This window comes from Varanus komodoensis, unplaced genomic scaffold (assembly GCF_004798865.1).
Source record: "Varanus komodoensis strain SLA01 unplaced genomic scaffold, ASM479886v1 scaffold48, whole genome shotgun sequence".
In the NCBI taxonomy this organism is placed as follows: domain Eukaryota; kingdom Metazoa; phylum Chordata; class Lepidosauria; order Squamata; family Varanidae; genus Varanus; species Varanus komodoensis.
Window position 1 is genome coordinate 1,195,835 of NW_025336059.1, and position 24,377 is coordinate 1,220,211.

At 52.9% G+C, this 24,377-nt stretch overlaps 1 protein-coding gene across 4 annotated transcripts in view; it reads right to left on the minus strand.

Annotated features, from left to right (window-relative positions):
• Positions 1-24,377, minus strand: part of LOC123031028 (tyrosine-protein phosphatase non-receptor type 11-like) — a 38,482-nt gene that overhangs the window by 8,589 nt on the left and 5,516 nt on the right. Inside the window, exons 1-7 of one of the 4 annotated variants that reach the window (XM_044445440.1) lie at positions 15,159-15,363; positions 9,238-9,360; positions 3,147-3,341; positions 1,896-2,088; positions 1,189-1,308; positions 836-949; positions 92-188 (exon numbers count right to left, since the gene is read on the minus strand). In XM_044445440.1, the coding sequence (XP_044301375.1) occupies positions 92-188; positions 836-949; positions 1,189-1,308; positions 1,896-2,088; positions 3,147-3,341; positions 9,238-9,360; positions 15,159-15,310 (994 nt within the window). In that variant the 5' untranslated portion in view covers positions 15,311-15,363. Of the gene's footprint in view, positions 1-91; positions 189-835; positions 950-1,188; positions 1,309-1,895; positions 2,089-3,146; positions 3,342-9,237; positions 9,361-9,542; positions 9,611-15,158; positions 15,364-24,377 lie in introns of those variants that run through there. The other 3 variants (XM_044445439.1, XM_044445441.1, XM_044445442.1) reach the window with 3 other exon arrangements.

Consider the following 24,377-nt stretch of genomic DNA (forward strand, 5'->3'; position numbering starts at 1 on the left):
CTTGCATTCCAGATGGAGAGCCTTTTTTTTTTCCTGGGGAACATACGTAGGTTGGTACCCTAAATAAAATTCTGTCAGCCCCAGAACTTACACGGAAGAATATTTTTGTAGCGGTTCTTTGCTTTGTTCTCCAGGCGCTTCCCTTCCTTCCTGGGATAAAGGAATTTACACTCCTGTTGCTGCAGCATCTGCAGAGAATTGAACGGCACGAATCATACGGATTGATTAATGTCGAGGTTATTATGGCTAATAATATTCCAAGTCTTCACTCGGTGCTTTAAAGTTGTTTTATTACGATCCACCCTACAAGTCAAGTCAAGATTTGCAAATCGCCGACGGAGGAGACGGCGGGCCACCCTGCCGGTCCCGTGTTGGTGAAGACGGTTTTGAGTTCTTCTTCTAAACATGCATCAGCATCGTCTTAGCCGCGGCCTTCCCAGCGCAGAACAAACCTTAAAGACCCAAGAACGCTTCGAAAAGCGCGATCTTTATAGCAGACAACAAAGATCTGCAGGAGTCCAAGCCCTCTGCTGCTCGTGCATAACCAAATATAATCGTTTGGGTCCTAACGAATGAGCCTTTTCATGCTTCGGCTGAGGGGCCACCCACTTTGCCCCCAAAGCCCTACCTTCTGGTCGACCCTATTTGGTTTACCCGGCAAAGGTCACAGGGCCAGACCCTGTTTAGCACCATGTGGCTGGTCCTAGCCGCCATTTTCTTCTCCCACAATGCCCCAGATGAACATTATGGGAAATTAAAATGGTGGGCAGCCCATGGGCCAAGCTGGGCTTGGGGGACGAGGAAAGGCCGCCTGCGCTCGGGATGGTCCGGGTACCTCAAACTCCTCCCAGAAGCCTTGCTTGGCCTTCTCGCTGTGGTCCGCCATCTTGTTCAGCTCCTTCACGCGGTTCTCGATGTTGGCGGCGATGATGCGCGTGGCGTTGAAAGGCTGCGAGAGAGAGAGAAATCCAGATGTGCAGGCGGCAATGCACATAACAATATTATGTTTACTATCCCCAGCACAGGCCGCCAAGAAGAACGGGAGCGAAGACGCCGCCTCCCGAGCACGCAACTGGGGCAGCATGCCCACATAGTGCATTTTTAGATCTCTCTCTTTTTTAAAAACAGCCCCCCTCTTCAGCTAGAGCCCCCTCCAGGTGCTCGTACGGAGCGCCGCAGCTGCATTACCTGCTTCAGGTGTACAACGGCTCCGGATTTCTCCACCATGGGGTTCTTCTTGTAGTGCTCCACCAAGTCCGTGAGGGTGTCGAATCGCTCGCCGGCCCCGACGTCGTATTTGCCATCCAGCTGTGTGGGAAAAGGTGGAGTGGGAACAGGACGGGCAGCCCAGGATCATGAGCTTTTTAGCAGCTGGGGTGGAAGAACGGCAGCGGGAGGGACCGATCTGAACCGTGGCTCAGCCGCGACTCAGAGGCAGTACGGCCTAGCAGGTGGTCTGGCCGGGACTGGGGAGTTGCCGGTTCAAATCTGAGCGACCCACTTTGACGGGTTGTTGTGAGGACAAGACAGGAAGAAAAAACTCCTTGGATACCGCAGACAATTTCACCAGCAGAAATATTATCCCATTAAATTATCTTAGAACTGTTTTTTATGTATTAGATTTATATCCTGCTTTTTCTTGCAACAAACTCAAAGTGGCTGCCATCATCCCCTTCTCCTGCTCTCCATTAATCCCTGCAACAACAGCCCTGTGAGGTAGGTAGGTTGGGCTGTGAGAGTCTGCGACTGGCCAAAAGACACCCAGTGAGTTCCACGGCACACAAGGAAAACGGACGGGGAGGGAAGAGGAAAAAGCGGTCTTTCCCTTTGTGCGGCCTGTTGGGGCGTGAGCTTCAGAGCCCCTGGGAGAGTCAGCCGCTACCCGGGGGCTTTACCTGGTAGCGGATCATGATGTGGGTCACGCGAGGCTTCCGGTCCCCGGTGTCGGCTTTGTCCTCGTTCGTCAGCACCGACAAGACAAAGTCACCGGGTTTGCTTTGGCTGCTGCGCACCAAGAAGCTCCCTGGCCGGCCCTTCTCGGTGAGGAGCTTCTCCGCCTCTTTGCCCGTCAGGTGGCCGTGAAACCATCTAAGAGGAGAGGGCTGGAGCTGAGCACAGCGCCGCGTCTGTCCTGGCCGCCCCGATCAGCCCCGGCCTGGGGTGCAAGTCCCCGCGGCTCTCCGGAAGGCAGACCCCGTCGCGGCTCCGAAGCCTCCTGCATTCCCTCACTTTCCCCTCTCTTCCCGGCTCCTTCCTCTAGATGGCACCTCTGGCCTGCTGTGAGCAGCGAGCCACTTCCGCCGAAAAAGCCAGCCCTGGTGGCCCGTTCCGTTGGCGTCTCCACTGTGAAGTCGCCAGGCCCAGTCCTGTGGAAATCCTGGGAGTGGAGCCAGTAGCTCCGGGCTCAAGGCTGGGCTTGCGAGCAGAGCTGGTGCCCCGGGGACTGGAGCTACCGGTTCGGCCTTCAGCAGGGCTGTGTATCCACTCCAGATTTTAGTCTGAGCTTCCCAGGAGCTGGCCTGCTGTCTCCAAATGTGAATTCAGCACCATGGAGAGTTCCTTACACAGTCAGTGTGAAATCCAGCGTGGATACATGGCCCCACCAACCGCGGAGCTCCCTGTTTCTATTGGGCCCAGATCGAATGCGCATTCAACAAGGCGCTGCAGGGCGACCACTTGGGCCCTGGAAAGGGGGCCCCAGTCCTCTCCCGATCCCGGGGACTCAAGAATCCTTGCAATGACCCAGAGGGACGCTGCCACAGGGGCATTGTGGGAAGGCAAGATGGCAGCCACTGGTAAATGACGGAGGGACACCATGCCAGAGCCCCCTCAAGCATTCCGCCACCCCCACACTGGCCTTAAAAAATAAAATACCCATTTTTCTTGACGGAACAGCAGCAATAACTGCAGTTCATGGTGGTGGCAGGGCCAAAGTTTTGTGTGTCACGGCCAAACCATCCCCAAACAACCCTATAAGGTAGGCCGGAATGATCCTCAAGAAACTTGGACGGGGTGGTGCAAAGGAGGCAGGTGGACGAAATCGCACCCAAAGGAAGGTTCCCCAGCCGGGCCCCTCCAGCTGGCTGGGGGAGCCTGGGCACTGTAGTCCAGCCTATCCGGAGAGGGCCAGGCTTTCTCACACTCACCTCTCCGAGGTGGGATCCTGGCAGTTCAGGGGAAACTTCAGCTCGATGACGTTGCTGTTCTTCTCGCGCAGCAGCCCCTGCTGCTCCGTGTAGTACTGGATCAGCTCGGCCAGGGTGGCAAACTTCTCCCCTCCATACAGGTCGTAGTAGTCGCCCGTGTTCTGGATTTTGATGTGGGTCACCTCATCGTTCCTTCTGGAGCAAGCAAAAGGAAAAGCAGTGTGAAAGCCAGAAAACCAGTGGAGAGCCAGGGTGGTGCAGTGGTTAAGAGCGTGGGACTGGGACTCGGACGATCTGGGTTCGAGTCCCCGCTCGGCCATGGAGCCCACTGGGGGACTTTGGGCCTGTCAGACTCTCAGCCCAACCTACCTCACAGGGTTGTTGTTGTGGGAATAAGATGGAGGAGGAGAATGATGCAAGCTGCCTTGAGCCCTTTGAGGAAAAAGGCAGGATATAAACCGAAACACAAATAAATAAATAAAAGCGTGTGGGGAGAAAGCAAACGCGCAGCGATAGAGACACACTCCACGTGTCCGGAAAGTCATGCGGATGAAGTCTCAGCACTCGAGAAGGGCTCTGAGGAGGGGGAAGCCGGCCAAGGTCGCTTGGGGTGGGGGGCCAGGTGTACGTTAAAACGCCGATCAGTCACAGTTCAGCCCCGCCGGAGGCAAGATGACCTCTTTTGCGCCACCCCGTTCGAGTGCCTCGTATTCAGAAGAACGCAAGCGAGTTTGGAACAGCGGAACGTGTCCAAATTGTGCCAAACTGGGTACAAGAGCACCAGAAACTTTGGAAATGGAGAGGAAAGCTTGCAGAGGAGCTGCGCTATCATCTGCGCAAGACGGCTCAACTTCTTTGCAAGCCGCCCAGAGACTTCTGGTACTGGGACGGCATACAAAAACGTTAATAAATCCAGTAAACAAACTTGGATCCTTCATCACGGCACTGCACTGAGTCGCAGCTCCGGCTGTCAGAGAGTTTTTGGCTGCCAAACACATCACGGCGCTTCCCCCTCCACCCTGCAGCCCCGACTCGGCTCCCGGCAACTTTTTCGACTTCCTGAAGATGAGGAATGGTTTAAAGGACACTGTTTTGACTGTGTGGACAACGTCCGAAGAGCCGCTGCGCAGGCCGTGACCACCATCCCACTGGAAGAGTTCCAGGGAGACTAAGAAGAACGGAAAAACCACCGCCACAAGCGTTGTGTACACTCACATACTTCAAAGGCGACAATGTTCAATTGTAAAATTTTCCAATAAATGGTTTTTTTTTAAATATCCTTCTCATTACTTTCTGGACACACCTCGTACTCATGCCAAAAAAGCATTTTTGCACCAAGCACGCTAGAAGGAAAACTCAGACGCAGCCGTTCATCCATCGCCCCCTAATTAACGAACAGATAAATGGGAAAGCTTCTCTTGGAAAGAGGGGGGCGCTCAGCACCCGAGGACTTCCCCCCGGTCCTGGGTGACCGCATCTGAGCCCTGTTTGAGCCCAAGTTGGCGTTCTGGCCACCCGGAGAACTTGGAATACCGGACGGCACAGAAATGCAAGCAAATTGCCCACAAAACTCTGGCCAGCCCAAAAGATCTTCTCGTTGCCTGGTACCTCCCTGCTTCCTTGCAGCAATCGTGCCTCCAACAAGATTGGAAATTCAGAAGGACTGAATCCCCTGGCTTTTTTTTTTAAAAAAGGCGATTAGGGTGTGCGGGGGAAGATGCCTCCCCCCAGCCAAGCTCATCCATCAAGCATCTGGAGTCTGGGGGCGCACAGCAGACCACGGGGCCCTCTAAGTGCCTTTTAAAAAGCAATTAGTCTTCCATCCCAGGAAAGCGAGCCAGGACGGGCGAAAGCCGGAGGGAGATAACGCTGCTCTGGACTCTGCTAATAGCCGGGCGGTCTTAACCCTCAGAGCCCTGGAAAAAAGGAGATTTGCCCCCACAGCAGCTTCCCTTCCTTTCTTTCGAAGAAATTAAAGTAAAATTAGGAGGCATCTTGAAACGGCACACCTGTATTCGGACACAAGGCTATTCCAGAGCCTCCGAAGCACAGTGTGATTTTTACCATTGAGAAAGCGCCCATGAAATACATGGAGCACGTTATGCTGCATAGATTCCTGGAAGACGGCTTTGGAATATTGCTGAAGTACGGGGACGGAGAGGCGGAAAAGAGAACGCTGGCCTTGCAACAAACCTGCTCGCGACAGCAGAAATGTCTGATGCTGCAGGGGTGGGAAAAAAGCATACTGCTCCTGGGCTGCGGTGCGGGAGGAGGGCGCCTTGCACATCACTGCCCGGCTTTCAGGAGAATAACTGGGGTTGTAAGCACGTGGGCTTACGAGGGTGGGTTATTGTGTCGTGTCGGAGAACCGGCACGGGGAACAACCCCCAGTTCGCAACCCAAGAACAGCCAGGGATTCTCTCCATGGGTTGTTCCTGGTTAAGAAGCCGTGGCCTGTTAGTGCAGCCGGGTTCAGATGACAGGATGGTCCGCACCACCTCCTCGGCCTGGAGGTCAGATCCAGCCTCCCTGCACCCCTCTTCTCCTGCCCGATCCCCAGTCCTCTGACCCAAAATGCACTCGTCTGCCTCCTCTGGTGCGCTCTCTCCCTGTCCTAAAAGGCAGCAGCAGCCGGGAAGGCCGGGATCTTTTCGCCCGGCCCCTTTTGCCAGCGGTGCTCTCAGTGCCGAAGTGCGGCCCCCTCCCCAAAACCGAATCAGGCTCTTGGGCTAAGAAGGCTCCCCAGCCCTGCCCTAGGCAGCTCCTTTTAACTGGGATGGCAGGAATTGAACCCGGGACCTTCTGCAGAAGGAGGACATGCCCCAGCAGGGAGGTGCCGGCCTTCCCCGTGAGGCACCCGCAGCGGCGCTGTTCCCAGCCCTACCTGAGGAGGGCGGCCAGGGGCTTCCGCCGTGCCCAAGATGCGCTCAGCCCGCAGTCGTCCCGAGGCGCCCCAGGAGGCGATGCGAGCCCCCGCTTCTTCGCAGCACCTGCGTTCGGACTGGGGCCGCATCCATTAGCTGCGGGCGGGCAAAAGCCAGCGTCCCCAGGGGACTGATTCATTACGCAGCCCGTGCAGGCGGCGCACACAACCCATCATCCACTGAGTTTTGAGAGTACGCAGCTTTGTCCCAGGTTTTTCCCATCCCAGAACTTGAGTTTCCAAACCGTCTCCCTTCCAGACTCGGACTTGCTTACTGTTAGCAAGGAGACTCTGCTCTGGGTTCAGGGGAGACAGGAACCCAAGCGTGTCAGCTTTCCTTTTTTAAAAATGCTGAGTTTCTAGCCCTCAAGGCTGCGAGGACGGGCTTGGTACATTGGCAACTCCCTTGGCCGACACGGGAGGAAGCAAAGGTCAGATCCCAGAAGTACCGAAACATCTGCCACTTAATTGCTGTCTTTACCCTTCCCCATGAATACACTTTGACAAAAATAAGAAACTTGCCAGCATTTTAAAAGAAAGGCTACATCATTTGGACAGCGGTCAGACTTGGTGCGGCATTTTCTGGAGAGACAGAGAACAAACTTCTGTTTCAACTTATATGAACTGGTCACACCAAAGCATGGCAAGAAAGCATCTGTTATGGGATTCGTGGTCTTTTCACTTCTATCTTCCTCTCTGGACTAGAGAAGCTGTGGGAATCGGCAGCCCGGGTGCTAAATCTCTCCGCCACATTCGGCAAGACGGCCATCTGCCCTTCCCAAGCTGGGCCATCTTTCCCTGAACCCCCATCTTCGGGGCAGCCTGCTCCCGGATCCCAGAAGGCCCAAAATCTCCCAAGGAGCAGTTGCAGGCCTCAGCTTGAATGGACTTTCTGCCTCTCAGCACAGAGTCTTGGGGCACACGAAAACAACAACCCTGGAAGGTAGCCCAGGGAGCCGAATCACACCCTGGCCTTTGTTCCCACCGGCAGGAAACCAGCTGCTACTCTCCGTTGGGGAAGGCACTCAAAAGCTCCCTTTCATTCCCGTTCCCGCCCCAGGCCAAGGCGACAAAGCCTCGGTTCAAGGAAGATTCCTGCCCCGCCTGAACTTGCAAGCCAAGGCCCTCCAGCGCTTTCTAATCAGGGGACGAAAATGAAAAATGGACAATCGATCTATTTAGCCGGATTTTTCGCGATGTTTCACGAGAGCTTGGGGCCCCCCATCCCACCCGCAGAATCCAAAACGGAAGAAAACAAGCCCGTCAGAACAGCCTCGCCCGCCCAAATGGCGGTGTGAGATTTCGATCTTGCATTTTTCGGTGGCCAGTGAAAAATCCGATTAAAAGGAACGTCTGCTCAGCATCTCGGAGTCCTTCTGAGGTCCATTCCAGGCAGGACTCGTTCCAAAAATGGGAATTGACGACCGAACGGTGCAGCCCGCCCGTCCTTGAATGCCAACACCTCTGCCGGGCCTTCTCTGTGGTGGCACCCCACCTGTGGAAAGCGCCCCCAGAGGGTTCGCTTGGCACCATCACTTTATGCTTTTTGGTGCCGGGCTAAAACCGTTTTATTTTCCCAATGTTTTCAGGTTTGCCTGTTTTTAATACTGGTTTTATTGTTGATTAAGATGCTGTGTTCTGTTTTATTTTGCCTTATTGTTAAACCGTCCCGAGACTACAGTAAGGGATGGTCTAAAAAGGGTTTAGATAAATAAAATAAACAAACTCCAATCCTTCCAACCAGCACAGAGCACCCAAGTGGCATCTAATGTTTAACCCGTTCCTCCCCATCAATGAGTGTGTTCAAGGATAGGCTGGACATGCACATGGTGGGCATGTCATGAGCAGAGCTGGCTGGAGCCGGGGGTCAGACTAGATGCCCAGGAGCACCCTTCTGACTCACTCTGTTCCTACAGAAAAGACGAGACCGTGGGGAAGTTTCCCATTTGGGTTCAACTCTTTCCATGAGCAGAGGCTTCTCTTTCCAGCTTTGGAAGGCTATTTAGAGCTCCGATGGCTCTTTTCTTTTGAATGTTCTAATTTTTTGAAACAATTATACAGAACACACACAGTACCAACACAACAGAGCACCTGCACAAGCTCAGACGGTTCCGTGCTCCATGGCATCTCGACATAAAAGAAGCACAATTCAAGGGACCGTCTCGCGTTTTAGAACCACGGGGAAGGAAGACGGGGAGGGACCGGCTCACGTGCCCGTTTCCTTGTGGGACAGCAGAAAAGCAGGCAGCCAAGAGGCAGGAAGTCGCAATGGTACCGAAACAGCCGTGGTGAACATTTTTCAAGGTGTTGCAAATATGTCCCAACAAAACCAGTGGCCTTGAGATCCCCAAATCGCTTGGGGTCATTTTATATTTTTAAAAGCGACTTACTTGAAAGCAAGGTTTCAGGGCAACTAATACCTCCGCCTGGAAGGGAAGCGACGACGACGCTCCTTTGGCAAAGGGGGCCATTTGTAGCAACCGAAGGGGAGCGATCCAGCAAAAGGGGTTTTTTTCTGGACCTCCGGCCTCCAGCAGAAGACTGCCAAACCAGTAAACAGACGCTCCGTTCTCATACGAACAGGTCTCATTTACCACGTTAACCTCCTCCCTTATCCTCAAGATTTGAAGCTCTTCTCCTCGGAAGGCGTGTTTTCCGCCGGCTGGCCCGGGGCCCAAACACCAATTAGGGAAATACGCAGATGCACTAATTTATTTCCTTTGAATTATTTACAGAGATCCAGCGGCCCCTGTAATTCCCCCCTCCTTCCCTCCCCGACACACGTGCTCTGAACAACAATGCAAAGGGCCCGGAGGGTCCAGAAACTAAAAGGAGACTTTCTCCAGTGTGGATGTGGCCCCTGGGAGTCGGGACGGCAGAAAGAGCTGCAAGAGGGTAGCTCTTTATGTTGATGGGCCCTACAAAGCAGGCGCCACGGGACGGAAGGAAAGTCCTGAGTTGAACCCCTGAAATGTTGCTTGCAAAGCCACGCTCAGCCCAGGAAAGCTGCAAAAAAGCAAGGCGCTTTTCCACCTCAGTTTTCCATCCCCACATCTGTAAAATGGGTCCCATCGGAGTACGTCCCTTCAGAAACCAAGGACACCACTTTCTGTTTTTAAAGGGACAGCCCAGTATTCTCCAAAACATTTTAAACTTTGCAGTTCTTACCTTACAGATAAAGTGAAGTCCCCCGGGTTGCTTTTGCTGGGCCGGGCCAAAAAGCTCCCATGGACGCCTTTCGTTAAGAGCAGTTTTTCTGCCTCAAGGCCGCTAATATTTGGGTGAAACCACCTGTGAAGGGTGGGGGGAGAAGGGGAAAAACAGGAAAACACACCGTTATTTTATATACTTACTGCTTTGGTATTCCGTTCACAGCTATCAAATCTCAGTTAATGAGTTGTACCGAATTTGGTCGATCCAGAGAAGAGGGTGAGGGTGAACCCTTCTATTCCCCACAGATAACCTTCACCAACCTGCTATCCTCTGGATGTGTTGGACTACAACTCCCATCTGCTCCAGCCAGCATGGCCGTGAACGCTGGCGCCACAGTCAGAACATCTGATGGGATACAGATCAGACTGGGGGAAGCTGACCTAAAATATACCCGTAATCCAAGTCATTTTATTAAAACTTCCCACAGTATTTTGCAGTGATAAAATGCCAGAGGCATTGTGGGGAATAAACGCCCCACCAGCCCCTGCGAGTGTCACAACAAGGACTCTGGAAGAGGAAAGGAATCCTTACCAGTGGGACTTCTGCCTGAACCGCTGTAACGCACTACAGCTGAGCCCTGGGTTATTTGCATGCCAGCAGCCGCACAGGGAAGTCCAACCTAATGGCTGTTCAAGCGACGGCACACGTAATTCACCGGGGGCTTTCCGAAGGATCTGGCTCAGCCTCCCCCCAACCAACCAGCCCACCGACTGCCCTCCATCGCTTCCCTGCCCCTCCAGGTACGGGCGGCACCAGGACACGTGGATCACCGGGGAGCAAAAGGGACCCTTTCGAATGCCACGGGGCTCCTCCGCGCGGAAGCCGAGGCCGCCTTTTCCCGCGACAAGTTACCACGAGCTGGAAAACGAAGGACAAGCCAATCCCTTTGCTCAGTCTTTTTGGCAGAGCAAGGGGGAGATATTCGGGTGTGCCCTCCGGCTGCCTGCGATCGGCAGCGTTCGCAGCGGTAAATGATAAATACACGCTGGAAAGATTTCTCTTCGCACGGGCTGAAGATGTCCAACCACAAAACGAAGTAAAATCATTCCTCGCACTCACAAGTGCCAGGTCACACTCTCTCACACACACACACTGCAAGCAGCAAAATCAAGGGGGCTCTTCCAGCGACATTCACCCCTCCAGAACAACACATGCAGAGAAGCAACTCCCAAAATCAGAAAAGTGAGCGATTTTGCCTCTGTTTGGCCAGAAGCTCCACTCCTTTCAAGTCGGAATGTCCAAACCTCTGATCCCACCAGCCACAGCAACAAATAGATAGATCAATCTTCTCTTCTTTTTCCCAGTTGACCCTTTGAAATCCTTGGAGAACCACGGCCAGTACTGAACCATTGCATTTTTTTACCATTTGTGTCTAATTGCATATATATTCCTATATGCATATTGCTCTTAATTCACACAGTCTTGCATGTGATTTTGCTAACGTACATATTTGAGGAAAGCTTTCCCAGACCTGCTGCTTTTCTGAGCTCTGTTTCCCTGCACCTCTGATTTGCTTGCCTGCTTTCGATGGTGAGTCGCCACTGCAAAATTCGGAGAGGTCCAAATTTGGAAAGATCGCTGAATTTTGGCTGCCATGTTGGCTCAGACATCTAAAATATGAATCTAGCTATTTTCTGCCTCATTAGCAACACAGTCTTTCTGGTAACTGGTAGCTTTTCACAGACATATAAACCCCAGGACATGAATCTCTTCGCCTCAGCAGGAAAATTATTACATAGGCTGTGGAACAAACACAGAAACAGTAGCTGCATCTTTCCAAAATACGGCATGTAACACAGAACAAAGTTTCTTCCCCTGAACTGAGAAGGCCCTTACAGGTACCTGCTGGGCCATCTAGCTCCATATTACCAACACGGGCTGGGCAGCAGGGTTTTCCAAGGGTGTCCGGTGGAGCTTTCCAGCCCTAATTGGACATGTAGGGACTGAATGCCCTAAACACTGAGATTCCAGCTCTTCCCTTCAGTTCTAAATATAAACCGAGGTGGGTGACCTTTTCCAGCCCAAGGGTCCAGCTCAATTTTGGAGAAGCTCGTAGGAGCTGCATCCCAGCAGCCGGGGGGCTCAGAGCGAAGCGAGCGGAGCCCAAGTGCCAGCTTGCTGTGGCTTAAAGCCCTTCCTGGAAACCACTGAGCCTTACAAAAAGCATTTCTTGGAGAAAGTGGTGCAGGGGTGGAACCTGAACAAAAATTAAGAAGTAGCCAAAGGATCGGTGGTTCTGGAAAAGTGTCTTCTGGGAACCCAGAACAGCAGAATTTGGACCACAGAGAAGCAGAGGAGACCCCAGGCAGCTTCTTTGCAAAACTGATTAAGCCCAGCCTTGCGACATCCGAGCAGCCAGGCAGCGCAGGGCCTCAGACGTGCCGCGCTTCTGCTTGGCCAGGGGTGCGAGGCACACGACCAGCAACGAGGACTGCTCATCCAGGTAATGAAGAATCAACTGCGCGCAGGCACGGGGCTGCGTGTTTCTGGCTGGAAAAGCAAGAACCCTTTCCGTTCATTGTACGCAAAAGAACCGTCCCTCCTTCCACTGCAGCTGAAGGGACAAGATAATAAGGTTTAATGACGCTTAAGGACAAGAGCGAGTTGCTGAACATTCTGGATTAATGTTCTAGCACTCTGAAAAGCTGTAATGAAGATTGAGCACGAGAAGCGCTGCGTGGGCCTCTCTTAACGGGTGCTGGGGCTTATGCCAGCGCAGAAAATGCTGTTGGACGCCAGCCCGGCCGAGGAGGCCTAGGGACAGCGGGTAGCCCCAAAGATTTCCGCCAGGAGCTGCTCCTCCCAGTACAGAAGGCAAAAGGAGAGACATCTCAACTTTGAGGAAGGTGGATTCCCGAGCACAAAAGCTCAGAAATCCAAGCAACTGGTCATCAGCATCCAGATCTCTGGGTTTTGATTCTGGGGCCAACGGTAGCCATATTAAAAAAAACATATACTGGTTTTTTAATATGGCTGGCTGTCCTGCCTCTGCTTCAGGAGGCCTTCTGGTCAGAAAAGCTTATCTCACCGGGCTTCTGAGGAAGAGGCCAAACCAGCAACTGGGGGCAACAGGGCGTGGATGGGGGGGGGGTTCCCCCTCCCCAGGTAACTTGGATGCTGTGACCGGATGGGAAGTCCACTCAGCTCTTGGAGAGAAGAGGGCCCTGCCTCGCCTGCCAGGCGGATGTCGTTAACTCCAGCCGGAGTGCAGGACATGGAATAATGGAGTCAAGTTGCGACAACCCAGATTCAGGCCGGGCATCAGGAAGAGCTTCCTCAGGGTCAGAGCAATGCGACAGGGGGACCGGCTGCCTGGAGGGGTGGGGGGCTCTCCCACACTAGGGACATTCAAGGAGAAACTGGGCAGCCCTCTGAGTGGGGTGGTGCGACTTGGGGTCCTGCAACAGCAGGGGGTGGACTAGATGGCCTTCATGGCCCCTTCCAACTCCACTATTCTGTGATTCTAGGAACCTTGTTGGAAACCCAACCTAACCTCGCTTTTGCCCCCAAACCTTGTTGCCTCATCCAGATCCCATGAATCGCCTGAACCTGAGGCCAAAACTCTGCTGCATTCTTACACTGCTGCCCGGCTTAAGGGACTTTGGACTGGAAGCAGAAAACTCTTCCAGTTGATTCCTTGGAAGGGTCCGGGCAGACAGATTGCTTCTTCGTCTCGGTGTTGCTCACACTTGGCGGTGGAATAGCTGGCCAAGTTCCTGGCTTATTATCTGGACGCTCATTGGAGCTGGGCAGGGAATGAGCACGTGGGGACAGGACGAAGCCAAACCAGAGTCAAAATTCCCGGGGAACAGGACTCCTGGCCCTGCCCTTCCCCCTTCTGCATCCACCCGTCTGTGGCAATTTTACCCACATGGTGAAAAGCACTGCCGAATTCTCCCACGGTGTACTTTTTCTTGGTCTGAGGGAAATAAACTTCCACCACAAAATCAGTTTTTAAAGGGACTGCAGTCTCGTACAAAGCTATTCCTGAGTCTTTCCTCCAGAACCTTGTTTCTCCCAAAAGTGCCAATCAAAACCTCCTTTGTTTGTTCGCCTTAATTCTCACGCGGGGAGTGATTTTCAAAGGCACACGCACAGGGCGCAGAAAGGGTTAAATTCCCCTCCCCACATGCTGTGGGTCCCACCCCCAACCTCTTCCTGCTGTAACACTGAAGCTGGGAGCAAACTGACTGCCTTTGGAACACCCTGAAACAGAGATCAAATCAAAAAGAACACTCTCTCATTTGAGATTAATTGGCTGAAAAATCCATTGGCGTTCCATGAAGCCTAAATAATTCCTAGCTATTTTTTGCATTTGCAGATCCACGTTTCCTGCATATATGAAGTTCCTTGCAAATCCATGGAATTTAATGCATACTCTGATGCCTATATAGAATTGTATGTTAGACGGAATTTTATACATACAGTATAGGAGATGTGCACTTTGTACAAATTTGACTTTCATGCAATTTTTATGAATGTATGGGATTCTGTACATCACCGGAATTGGGAGTTTAGCCATACATGTTATGCATATGGGGAATCTTATGCAAATTAAGCCACATATGCAACATTTATACAGATTTCTTTCCAGTGTGCCTGGATCCTAAATCTTTTAAGCACCTAGCAACACCCCTGGTTCCTTCCTCCATTCCACTAGTTTGGACCAGATGTTATTTTTATTGTTCTACCATTTTGCATTCACCGTATTATTTATTAGCAACTGTAAAAGAGACAGAAATGGAGAACTGCAGCAGCCCTTGGAAACAACAGGGTCCAGACGAGCACCTCTTTGCTGGTTTTGCTGTGCAAAATGACGTGCCAACAAAATCAGCACTTGATTTTTGGGTTGACGGCTGGACCCCTCTAGATGTCTTTGCAGAGTGGGAGGGCAGGGAGAGAGAAAGATGTGGAATGAGGCTGAAGCAGGAAATGTGTCCGTAGTTTTTCCGCCTACAGAAGCCAGATGGCCAGAAAGATAGCAGGCAGCCATGTTCGAAAGTTAACCACAAACATTTATAGCACAAGGCAACATGTTGCTAAGACCACAAAAATTTATCTGCCAAGAACGCCGGCCTTCTCTCCCAGTGCTTCCTCCGACAAGTGCTAAAGCCAAGGCGCTTCCATCCATGGCTTCCACCGGGAAATGCCCGGATCACACTCTCGAGATAGCAGCGGGGGACGAGGCGTTTTAAAATCCTAATTTCAGCACAGAATGAAACGAGGCGGACTAAGCATGCCGCTGGATCTCATTGATCTTTCTTGTTCGTCACTTCTGAGAAATGCGGGGTTGCGTTGGAGCAAGCTGACACATAACGGACCCGCGCATTCGAGCGCAGACCAAAGGTTATGCAAACAACCTCCTGGCCTTATAATACCCCCTGAGCATCTGTTCTATCAAAGAGCATCCTTCCTGTTTGCTTTTCCATGGTCTCTCAGGAAAACATGCCACCCACCAGCAGTGTAATAGCTCGCCGAGTTACTGAACGCAAGAAAATGCCTAAAAATGGCAAACAAAACCCAGCCCAAAAGCGCAATAGTAAGAGGAAGATACAACATCCTCGCCCTGCCGTAAACAAGAATCCAAACATAATCCAAACAACTAACTCTAAACATGTGCAGAAGTGGCACTGTTTATATACATGCTCAGATGCTCACAATCCCGAACTCATTCCAAATCCAAGAGCACATTTGTAAAACCTCATTTAAATGGCAAGCTGTACAAACAGGCAAAATTTGACCCTCAAGCTAAGGAATGATAGAAACACACACACAAAACTGTTTTTCTGCACAAAACTTTTTTCCTCCATGAGACTTCTCCTCTCTAACCACTATACCACACTGTTGCTTTTTTTAAAATAAACGGCATGATTCACCTTCTAAACTGCCATGCAATAGCAGCTCCTTCTGCATTGACGAAGACGGGAGAAACGCTTTCCAAAATCCAAGAGGCGAGGGGAGGCAACCAGCAGTCTTGGGAAGCGGCCATGACACAAACCCTTTGCCTTCCTCTCACACCTATTTCCATGCACAGCAACCCAACCACTCCCACATACAGGAGGAATTTGTTTTTTTGGATGCTGGGAGGGCAGGAAAGCCAAGCACGGTTCTCCCCGAGATCCAGAAGCAGGGTTCAGCCTGGACAACCGTCAAACAGGATCTGCAGCCAAACAAACGTGGCATCCATAGGGTCTGTATTTTTTAAAAATCCTTTGTAACCCAAACTGGAACAAAGGAGAAAGGAAGCATCAGCTGAGGAAGTGGCGGGGCGGAAGTGGGGGGAGCTGATTTCCGCTTTCTGGCTAGGTCCTGAAACTGCCCATGACGGGTGCGGGGGCCTCAGTGCCGCGGCTGGGAAGAGCTTCAGCTACAGAACGGGTCAGAATCCGCCCCAGGTAGTTGCCCAAAGGGAACCTTCCCCTCTCGCTTCCTGGGGCTCGGCCAGAAAGAGTCCAAGAGGAAGAGGCGAACCCACACATCCACCCACAAAGACGCAGCTCGTGGGGGGTCCCAGTGGTTAAAAGCTGGGAGTCCAGTCCCCGCTCACCTCGCAGCTCGCTGGGCGACTCGGGGCCGCTCGCTGACTCAGCCTCGCCTACCTCGCAGGGCTGTTGGAAGGACCAGTGTCACATCGTGATTCAGAGCCGGCCAAGGTTTGGGTGACCTGGGCCAGTCACTGACTCTCGGACTAGCCAACCCCGCAGGGGTCTTGTGTGGATCAAGCAGGTAGGTTTCCGCAAGCTGCTTGAGGTTTCTTGTAGGAACCACTAACGGACCTACATCCTGGACAACAGGCTAGGAAAACCTTCTGTAAGGTTCGGATGCCAATTCAGTGTGGTAACTCGTGCACCCGTACTGAAATATATTCATAATGCCAATATCAGTTGCCATATTCTTACATTTGCGTTTCCAGAACTAGTAACACTTTGATGTTTTCTGCAAATAAATGGCAATTTCATTTCGCAATCATGTTGCACGGATGGGAATTTGTTTCCAATATGTTTTCTTAACAAATGGCTTCTTTTGTTTCAACTTGTTAAATGCCTTTCGCTTTCATGGCATTGTTACTGTATTTTCCTGGCTGTTTTATGGATGGGCATAAACCGCCCGACAGCTTCGGCTGTGGAGCAGTATACAAATGAATTTTTTAATCCTCATCCTCACCTTTGCTGGGTCCACAGGTGAAGGTTTGTCCCGTATTATGAGGGAAAGGTGAGAGCTCTCCATGGCTTGGCCATGGAGCCAACTGGGTGACTTTGGGCCAGTCAGAGACTCTCAGCCCAGCCTACCTCACAGGGTTGTTGTTATGGGGATGAGCTTGAGAACAGCAGAAGAATGATGCAAACTGCTTTGAGTTGGTTTGAAAAAAGCAGGATATAAATCTAATAATAAATAAATTGGCATATGGAGGGTTGGCAACTTGGGAGATGGAGCACCTGGTGAGTGAAGCCGGCTGGTGCCGGAGGTCAGACTAGATGGCCCGGGAGGCCCCTTCTGACTCACTCTGTTTCTATGTTTCACCTGCTCTGCCTGCCGACGATTCCCCGTCTCCTCTCGGAAGGACCAGGTGAGAAGACCTGGAAAAGCCCTTTTCTTGCCCGAGACCTTGCAAGTTGGCCACCAGTCGGAGCAGAAATCCTTGGCCTGATATCTGGGGACTTCTGTGTGTTTACTCATGGGAATTCCTCTCCCAGGACTCAGGTCCCCCAGCAGCAAAGCCCTTCAGCTAAAAACAGGAAGGCTTTCCGGGGGGTTTTGGCCCACCCACCTTGGAAAGAGCATCTCCGGGATGAAATTGGGCCCCTGTACCAAGGGAGGCACCGGGCCAACGTGAGAGAGAGTTTGCTGTTGAAGCGCAGAAAGACTCGTCTGCAGCGTCCCGAGATGCGAGGTGGGCCGCAAGGGACCCGGTAATACATCAATCTGTCAACGAGCGCTCCCTTTCCTGGGCCTATATTTAGAATTTCCACTTCTGCCCTGGATGGTGATGGACCGTAGAGGCCCCTGGCTCTTTTTACAGTGATGTTTTTCCCTGCCATGCCAACATTTTGGAGCTCACGAAGGTGCCTGGTTTACTCCTTCAAAGGACATTTCTTTCAGGAAACTGGAATTGCTCCGGAATCCGTTGAAGCTGAAGCGGAGGGTTCAGTGAAGGTGCATAAGGCACCAGCCTCACAACTCATCCTTGCCGAGTGCTCAATTTTCAAGGCAGGCCTTTGCCCCGTCTCCGTAGCACTCAGTTCGGGGTGGTGCCCGGGACACGTTCTTTTTTTAATGTGTCTCAGTGTGTCCACGTCCTAAACGGATGGTCATGTTGAGTCCCCTTGGAGCCAGCTCCCCCAACATGGGGCACCTACAAGATGTTTTCTGTGTCCCAAACACTGATTTCAGAAATTACTCCCACCCCAATCTGTGCATGAAGCCCCCAGATTTCTAGAGAGTGCAGGAAAGTTTATACAGTGTGCTCATCCTTCACTGGAACTCAAACAGCCCCATTTAATGCCCTGTGGATTTACCTGTGCAAGCACAGCTCCGATCTTGCCCCTCAAGTCCCCATGTTCCACTTGTGGGGCTTCCCAGGGACCTCCAGTTTGCTGCTACAGGAAACGAAGAGGCGCTGGGTCTGATCCTCGGTGACCCCTTCTCTCTGATGGCTTTTCCGAGACACTTTAAATCCAGGGCGGGTCTCAGCACCCAACGCCCAAAGACACCGCTTACCTCATCCTTGCCGGACTCTCAGGCCAACTCTCGCGCTCCACACTCGGGCCTTCGCATGCTTCTGGGCGCTTTTCCGGGGGGAGCTCAGGCAGCCCAGAGGGCTTAGGTCCCCTCGCACCAGTGCTTTCGAGACAGCCCTCCTGCCAGTGGGTGAAGGCTCTGGTGCGACTGGGAGGCAAAGCAAAGCAGGTTGTCCTTCCCCCACACTGGCCCAACCCTGGAGTTGGAACCAGAGGCTTTGTGACATCACAAAGCCTCCCACAATGACTCGGTCTGGGCAGCATCACAACCCAGGAGGACCGCGTGGCTGTTGCAACACGGATCGTGGCCTGAGCCCAACGGAGACAACCCACAATTCACAGCCCAACAACAATTCCGCCTATGGAAGGTGCTCCCCAGAGAGGTCCGCCTGGTGCCGTCGTCATTTGTTTTTCAACTTGTTATTTCAACAATATTTTAATAACTTTTAATATCAGCTTATAGGTTTTCATCTGCAGCCGGCGTGGATCTGGATTTTATGCGTATTATGTTTTATTTTATTTTATGTCAGCTGTCCTGAGGCTATGCGATGGACAGCATACAAATACTCTAAATAAATAAATGAACAAGCCACTGGTTCTCTGAACAGCATTAAGGACGAGGCTGGGGGTGTCGCTCCGGCCCTCACCTCTCCTCCCCACCAGAGCTCTGCATGGTGGTTCCACCGAAGAGGCTGCGTGCCCGGAGAGCGGGTGCCTTTGTTTAGCCTCTGTTTACCAGGCTGCTACGGGGACAGACGCTGCCGCGAGACGGGCCGATGCAGGGAGCCTCTTTCTATATATTTAGCTTCTCGGGAGCTGGATATAGCAAGCCCAGGTTTATCTAAGATGAGGCTTTTGTGGGAGAATCACAGAGGCGGAGGAGCAGGTTGCTGCACGGCCCGGCTGGGACCCCTGAAGCACTCAGGTGAGCCAGAGCTGAGACCGCATATACCTCCAGCCGCGAGTCGATTCCTGGCTTCCTCTCGCCCCCAATCCAAGCCACAAAGCCTTTCCCCACCCAGAGTGCTGTGATCCAAAGAGATCCATTGATTTATGATGTATTATTTTTATTTAGGATGCTCCAAGATGGAATTACTGTTTTTAGACAGTCCTGGGCAAAAAAAAGAAAGAAAACAAAAGCCTTCTAACAAGCTGCGGTGAACAACCCACAGTTCACAAGCCAACAACAAGCCATGGCTTGTGGTCTCAGCTGGGTTCAGACAAACACGATATCCCAGGATTCAGCAACAAGGCAGGGTTCACTGACAAACCACACTCAGCCCATTGCTGACCCTTGACGGGCGGTTCTCATGTTGTCCAAACCCAACCGGAGAACAATTTGAGTGGAAAAAGGCAGCTCGTTGGCCGATACGGGATGCTCGCAGGACTGGCAGATTCGGCCATGAACAAGAACTCCCAGGTTTGCCCAAGCACAACAATCTTTGCCCTACAAAAGGAACAGCAGAGAACTGAGTAGCTACAACAGGGAAGGGCTGGGAGCAGAGGAAGAAAAATGGAGCGCATGGCAGGCTAAAATCCCGAAGGGAAGGTCCTCCATACGCTGCCACTGTCTGGCTAACCCAACTCGTTTCATGAATCTTCGCCCAGTTTCGTAGGCTTTTAACATTTGTCAATGGAACACCTTGGCCCTAACTGTTCCCTTAGCCACAGGGCATTGCCAAATGCAGGCTCCTTGGATGCAGAGACCTGTGCGACTCCAATTTGGGGGTGTACCTTGGTGCTGCTCCCCCAAGCAGATGAGCCTCAGTTCCTTGCACACGAAACATTGCAATTGTGTGTTCAACAAAGTCCGTGGCTTCGCACGAGCACACAGTAAAAGCTGAGCTCTTACCTTTGCTTGAACATCAAAATTGCTTTTGTGAATTAGGATCCTCAAATCATTTAGGAAAACGCGTCCAGTACCTATCTTGTTATAAACAAAGCAGGAACCTACAAAACAGGAATCTGGTTTGTTTGACCTTGACGTGGCTGGAAGCGAGCAAAGTCGGGGCAGGGGGTGGGGGGACAAGATTCATGGATTTCCATCTCTGACACGCAACACCAACTTGTACACTTTTTAAAAAATTTGGTGCCGCTAATGAAATTTGCACAAATAAGCACACAAGAACGGTGTGGCTTTAATATGTCTTGTGCCGGATATACTGATCTGCAAGCATCAGAATTTGCAAAAATTCCAGCGAGCACCAATCTTAGAAAACTGCCTGCGTCAGTCGCGTTAGAACTGGGCAGTTTTCTGGTGCTCATTAGCACAAATTGCTTTCGCAATTGAAAGAGGAACCGGTAGAAGCAGAAGTCCCCGAGCAGGGCCCACGAGCGAGGGCAACAGCCCACCGTCGACGGCACGAGGCTGGCAAACTAGAATCCGAATTCAGGAAAATCCGTCAGTTTCATCCCTCTGCTGGATTCCACAAAATCCGCCAGGGAGCCAGTCCCGACAACAACGCCTTGCAAGACAGGCACTGGGCCAGGAGTACCAAAAAGATGCTTTTTTGCAAAGGGTGGGGGTCCATTCAGGAACTTCACCCCATTTCCTGCTCTCTGAGACGGTTTTCAGTAGCAGAGCTTCCAATTTTCCCTTCAGACATGAGGGAGGAAACCTACAGAGCGGACAAACTCCGCTGCCTGATTAAACAACCATCCAAGACACATTTCCTGGACATGAGCCAGAACAATATAGGAGCAAAGCATCGCATTTATGCCAACATCCAGTAATGGGTTCCAGTCCTCCACCCACCCAAAAACAAAAGGAAGAGAACCAAATTCTAACCAGTCATTTCCCTCCACCCTTCCCACCAGCGACCTGAGCATTTTGAGGCTGTGAAGATGTCACGGTGCCAGAAGCTACCATGCAAGACAAAGCAAAAATGAAACAGAAGCACACAGCACTGCCTTCTAAAGTTACATATCACCCCCCCCCCCCCCCCACAAGCAGCAACCAGTGGCTGAATGCACGCTACAACATTACATTTTAAGCACACGGCCAATGAGGGGCTGCAATAGAAACATTCTGCCTGGCCAGCTGCCCTTACTGAGCCTCCAAGCAAGGAGCGGCTATCCAGGGCCTCACTTTAATTTGAAAGAGGAAAAAAATCCTTTCAATTAAATATGTGGCAATAAAACTGCATGATCTTTGCTCTGGGGATCTCACCCGAGGCGATCATTAATCTACCGATCATCAGATATGCGGCCTAGGACTTGGTCATCATGAGTAACCGGGATTTCCGTAATGTCGCCTGCCAAGGCCCACGCTCCGAGCCTGAGCTCGCCAGTTGCTTTCCACTCAAGGTGCATTGCTGGCTCCTGCGCCAGTTTTTAGCCAGGACAGTAAACAGAGCAGCGTTCTTCGAAATAATCTCTCTGGATTCCTTTCTGCAGGCAAGACACGCTCCAGGCTCGGCCCCCGTGCCGTACGCTCCCTTCCCCTCCCTCTGGAGAGGGGAAATGCGGAGAGGCGCTGGACCACACAACCCCTGCCTTTGATCGCGCTGCGCAACCCTCGCTGGCGTACATGCTTTGGGTGCAACGGTGCGCCGCTCCCTCTTCTGTGGGATGAGTAAGGCCGCATTGCTGGAGGCCTGCGAGTGCGCTGGGGCCCATGCGCTTCTGATCTGGCTGCGAAGGAGCCGGCGTCGCCTCAGCTGCTCGCATCTCTCCCACAGGCTGGGCACATGGCGAGGAAGCCATGGCAGGCACCCCCGTCCCTGCCCTGGAGCCTGCCTCCCAGCTGTCCTGGATTACAGCACCCATCATCCGCAGACAGCATGACCCCTGGCAAACAGGCTGAGAGCCAGGGAACAAGGAGGCCGGGCCAGGGTGAACTGCTCAGACAGCCCTGTGAATAAGCGCTATATAAGTTCAATGAATAACTCTATGCATCTCCTGTCCCTTCTAGAAACGCCACCTGAGCGAGAGGCAGCGGGGCAGCGATGGGGAAAAGGGACTCTGGGGCGAGGGCCCTTGGCACGTGCCCAGCAAGCCTTCCTTGGGCACCGGCTCTGCAGTTCGGAATAAAATCGCTCGTGCAGAATGCGGAGGGGGCGCCTTGTGAAACGGACCGAGGAAGGAAAGGGGAATCTCCAGGAACTTTTGGAGGGGGATCCTAGCAACAGGCAGCCATCCCCTGTCCATCCAGCTCCCAGAAACATTTGGCTGAGCACCCCCAAAGAACCCAAGACGAAACGAGAGAGAGAGAGAGAGAGAGAGAGAGCACGAGCGAGCGAGCGCCCGCCAGCCAGTTGGTGCCACATCAGACTAGTTTTTTATCTAGTCTGGTACGTGGCCCTTTTTGCCTGGAAATGCTGGTGAGGAGAGATCCTTGGATTTGGCGGGCAGTGCTCCCCGCAGATTCCGCAAATCAGATCCAATCGGCTGCTCCATCCTTCGCCGCGGAGCATCCTGGACAGCTGCAGGCGAACAGCACCATTTACAAAGGCTCCTTAAACGCTGCATAAACAGTCCCGTAACTTTTCCCGAACAGCATTACTTAGTCCACCTTGTAGTTTTGCCAGAGATCCACATTTTTTTGGGGGGGGGGGGAGTGTTTAAAACACGCCCACCCATCCACAGAGCCATGGCTTCTTCCCCAAATGACGCAAGGACCTCCACCTACAGTCCAGCCTTGGTTTATTAGCAATAGCAGTAATAGCACTACTTAATAATTTCACTTGATCGGGCCGGAGGAGGGCGGGCGGGAGGTTCACATACGAATCTGATTCGCAATTCGCCAAGACCCTGCGGGGGGTGGGGGTGTCTTTGACACATGCCAGCAAAGTTGCTCCATTCACTACCACGTCCGTTGTGCGTGGCACACTGATCCTCACAAAGAAGCATGGGAGCACTTATTTTAGCTTAAAGCCCTTCCTGCCAATAGCCGGACTTTTAAAACCTCATTTCAACCTTTTCCGATGGAGTGGGCGCTGCACGAAAGCCGGGAAAGCAGAGAGTGACTGGGGTGCGGTGGAAAGGGTGCGAGGCTATTTGCAGAGTGCTGGAGGGCTGGTTTTGGAGCCGGGGGGCGGGGACGGGCTTGGCCCTGTGGCCTGACACTCCCCCCCAACACTGGGGCACGACCCCACTGCCGTCTTCCCAAGGGTGACATGAGCCCTCCCTTGCCCCCAAACCAGCAGGCCTGAAACAACAGAAGAAATTGCCACGCAGTGCTTCCAGGGCGATCCTTGATCCTCTTGGGAACGCCACACGGAGCATCCGGGATCCTGCGGCCGCTCTGCAGGGCCCAAGCGGCAGGTCTGCGGCTCTCGGATGCCTCTGTCTCAGCCTGGCAGAAGCCCTTTACTCTCTCCCCGGCAGGCTGCAGTGGGCAGCGCTATTCTCGGCCTGAGCTCTCTGCCCTGCCGGCCGGGCTGATGGAGCGAAGCGAAGCGAAGCGAAACTTCGGCCACTGAGTCCTGAAGCTGAGCCAGCAATGCCCGGCATGCTCAGGATGCTGGGCTCGTGGGTTGCAGCAGGACGAGCAGCGGCAGCAGTGGGTCAGGACCACCCGGGATGCCCACATCCCGTTCCCATGGCGACCGGTAACTGCCTCCACACCTGAAGCAACGAGGAGGGACCATTCCTGGTTCGGCTCCCAGCACCACACGCTCAGTCCCAGAATGCGGCTGAACGGCCACCAGTCACGGGAGGCCCATCTGGCTCCTCTCGCCCTCGCTCCTCTCGCCCACCTGTGCCAGGTGCGCGGAGAATTTACCTGCTCTGCACTGAGCAAAGAGGACGGTGCTGGAGCAGCGCCTGGCTGGGGACAAACGGCTCACCTTTCCTGCCTGCCTTCGTTTCCTCCTGCAAGAGCCCAAGGTAGCTTCCCTGTGTCCCCCCCCCCGCTTTGATCCCCCCAACAACCCTGCCAGGTAGGCAAAGTGGCCCAAGGACACCCAGGGAGCGCCACCTGTCAGCCGAGCAGGAACAAGGATCCACATCTCCTGAGGCCGAGATCTCGTGGTTGTTATGCCTTGTGGTGAGAGTCTCTCTCTCTCCCCCGCACCCTCCGTGTGTGTGTGTGTGTGTGTGTGTACACATGCATGTGCGCACGCTTGAGAGAATGAAAGGAAGTTTTGGGGTGGGTGGCCTGTGTTTTTGCAAAGGGTTCCTGCTGGCCTCTAGCCTTGCCGTCCTCTCTGCAAAGGGGAATACCGTTTCTTTCCCTTCTTTCCGGGCGTTTGGTTCCACGCCCCTTCGGAGCAGACCTGCTTCTGACGGCTATGCAGCGCTCCAAAGCTCGCTCTCCCGGGTCGCTTGGCCCAGGCCCCGTCTTGTTGGGACGGCCCTTATCCTTGTTGTGAGGGCTGTGCAGAGTCACCTGGCTCTCCGTGGGAAAGGTGCTTT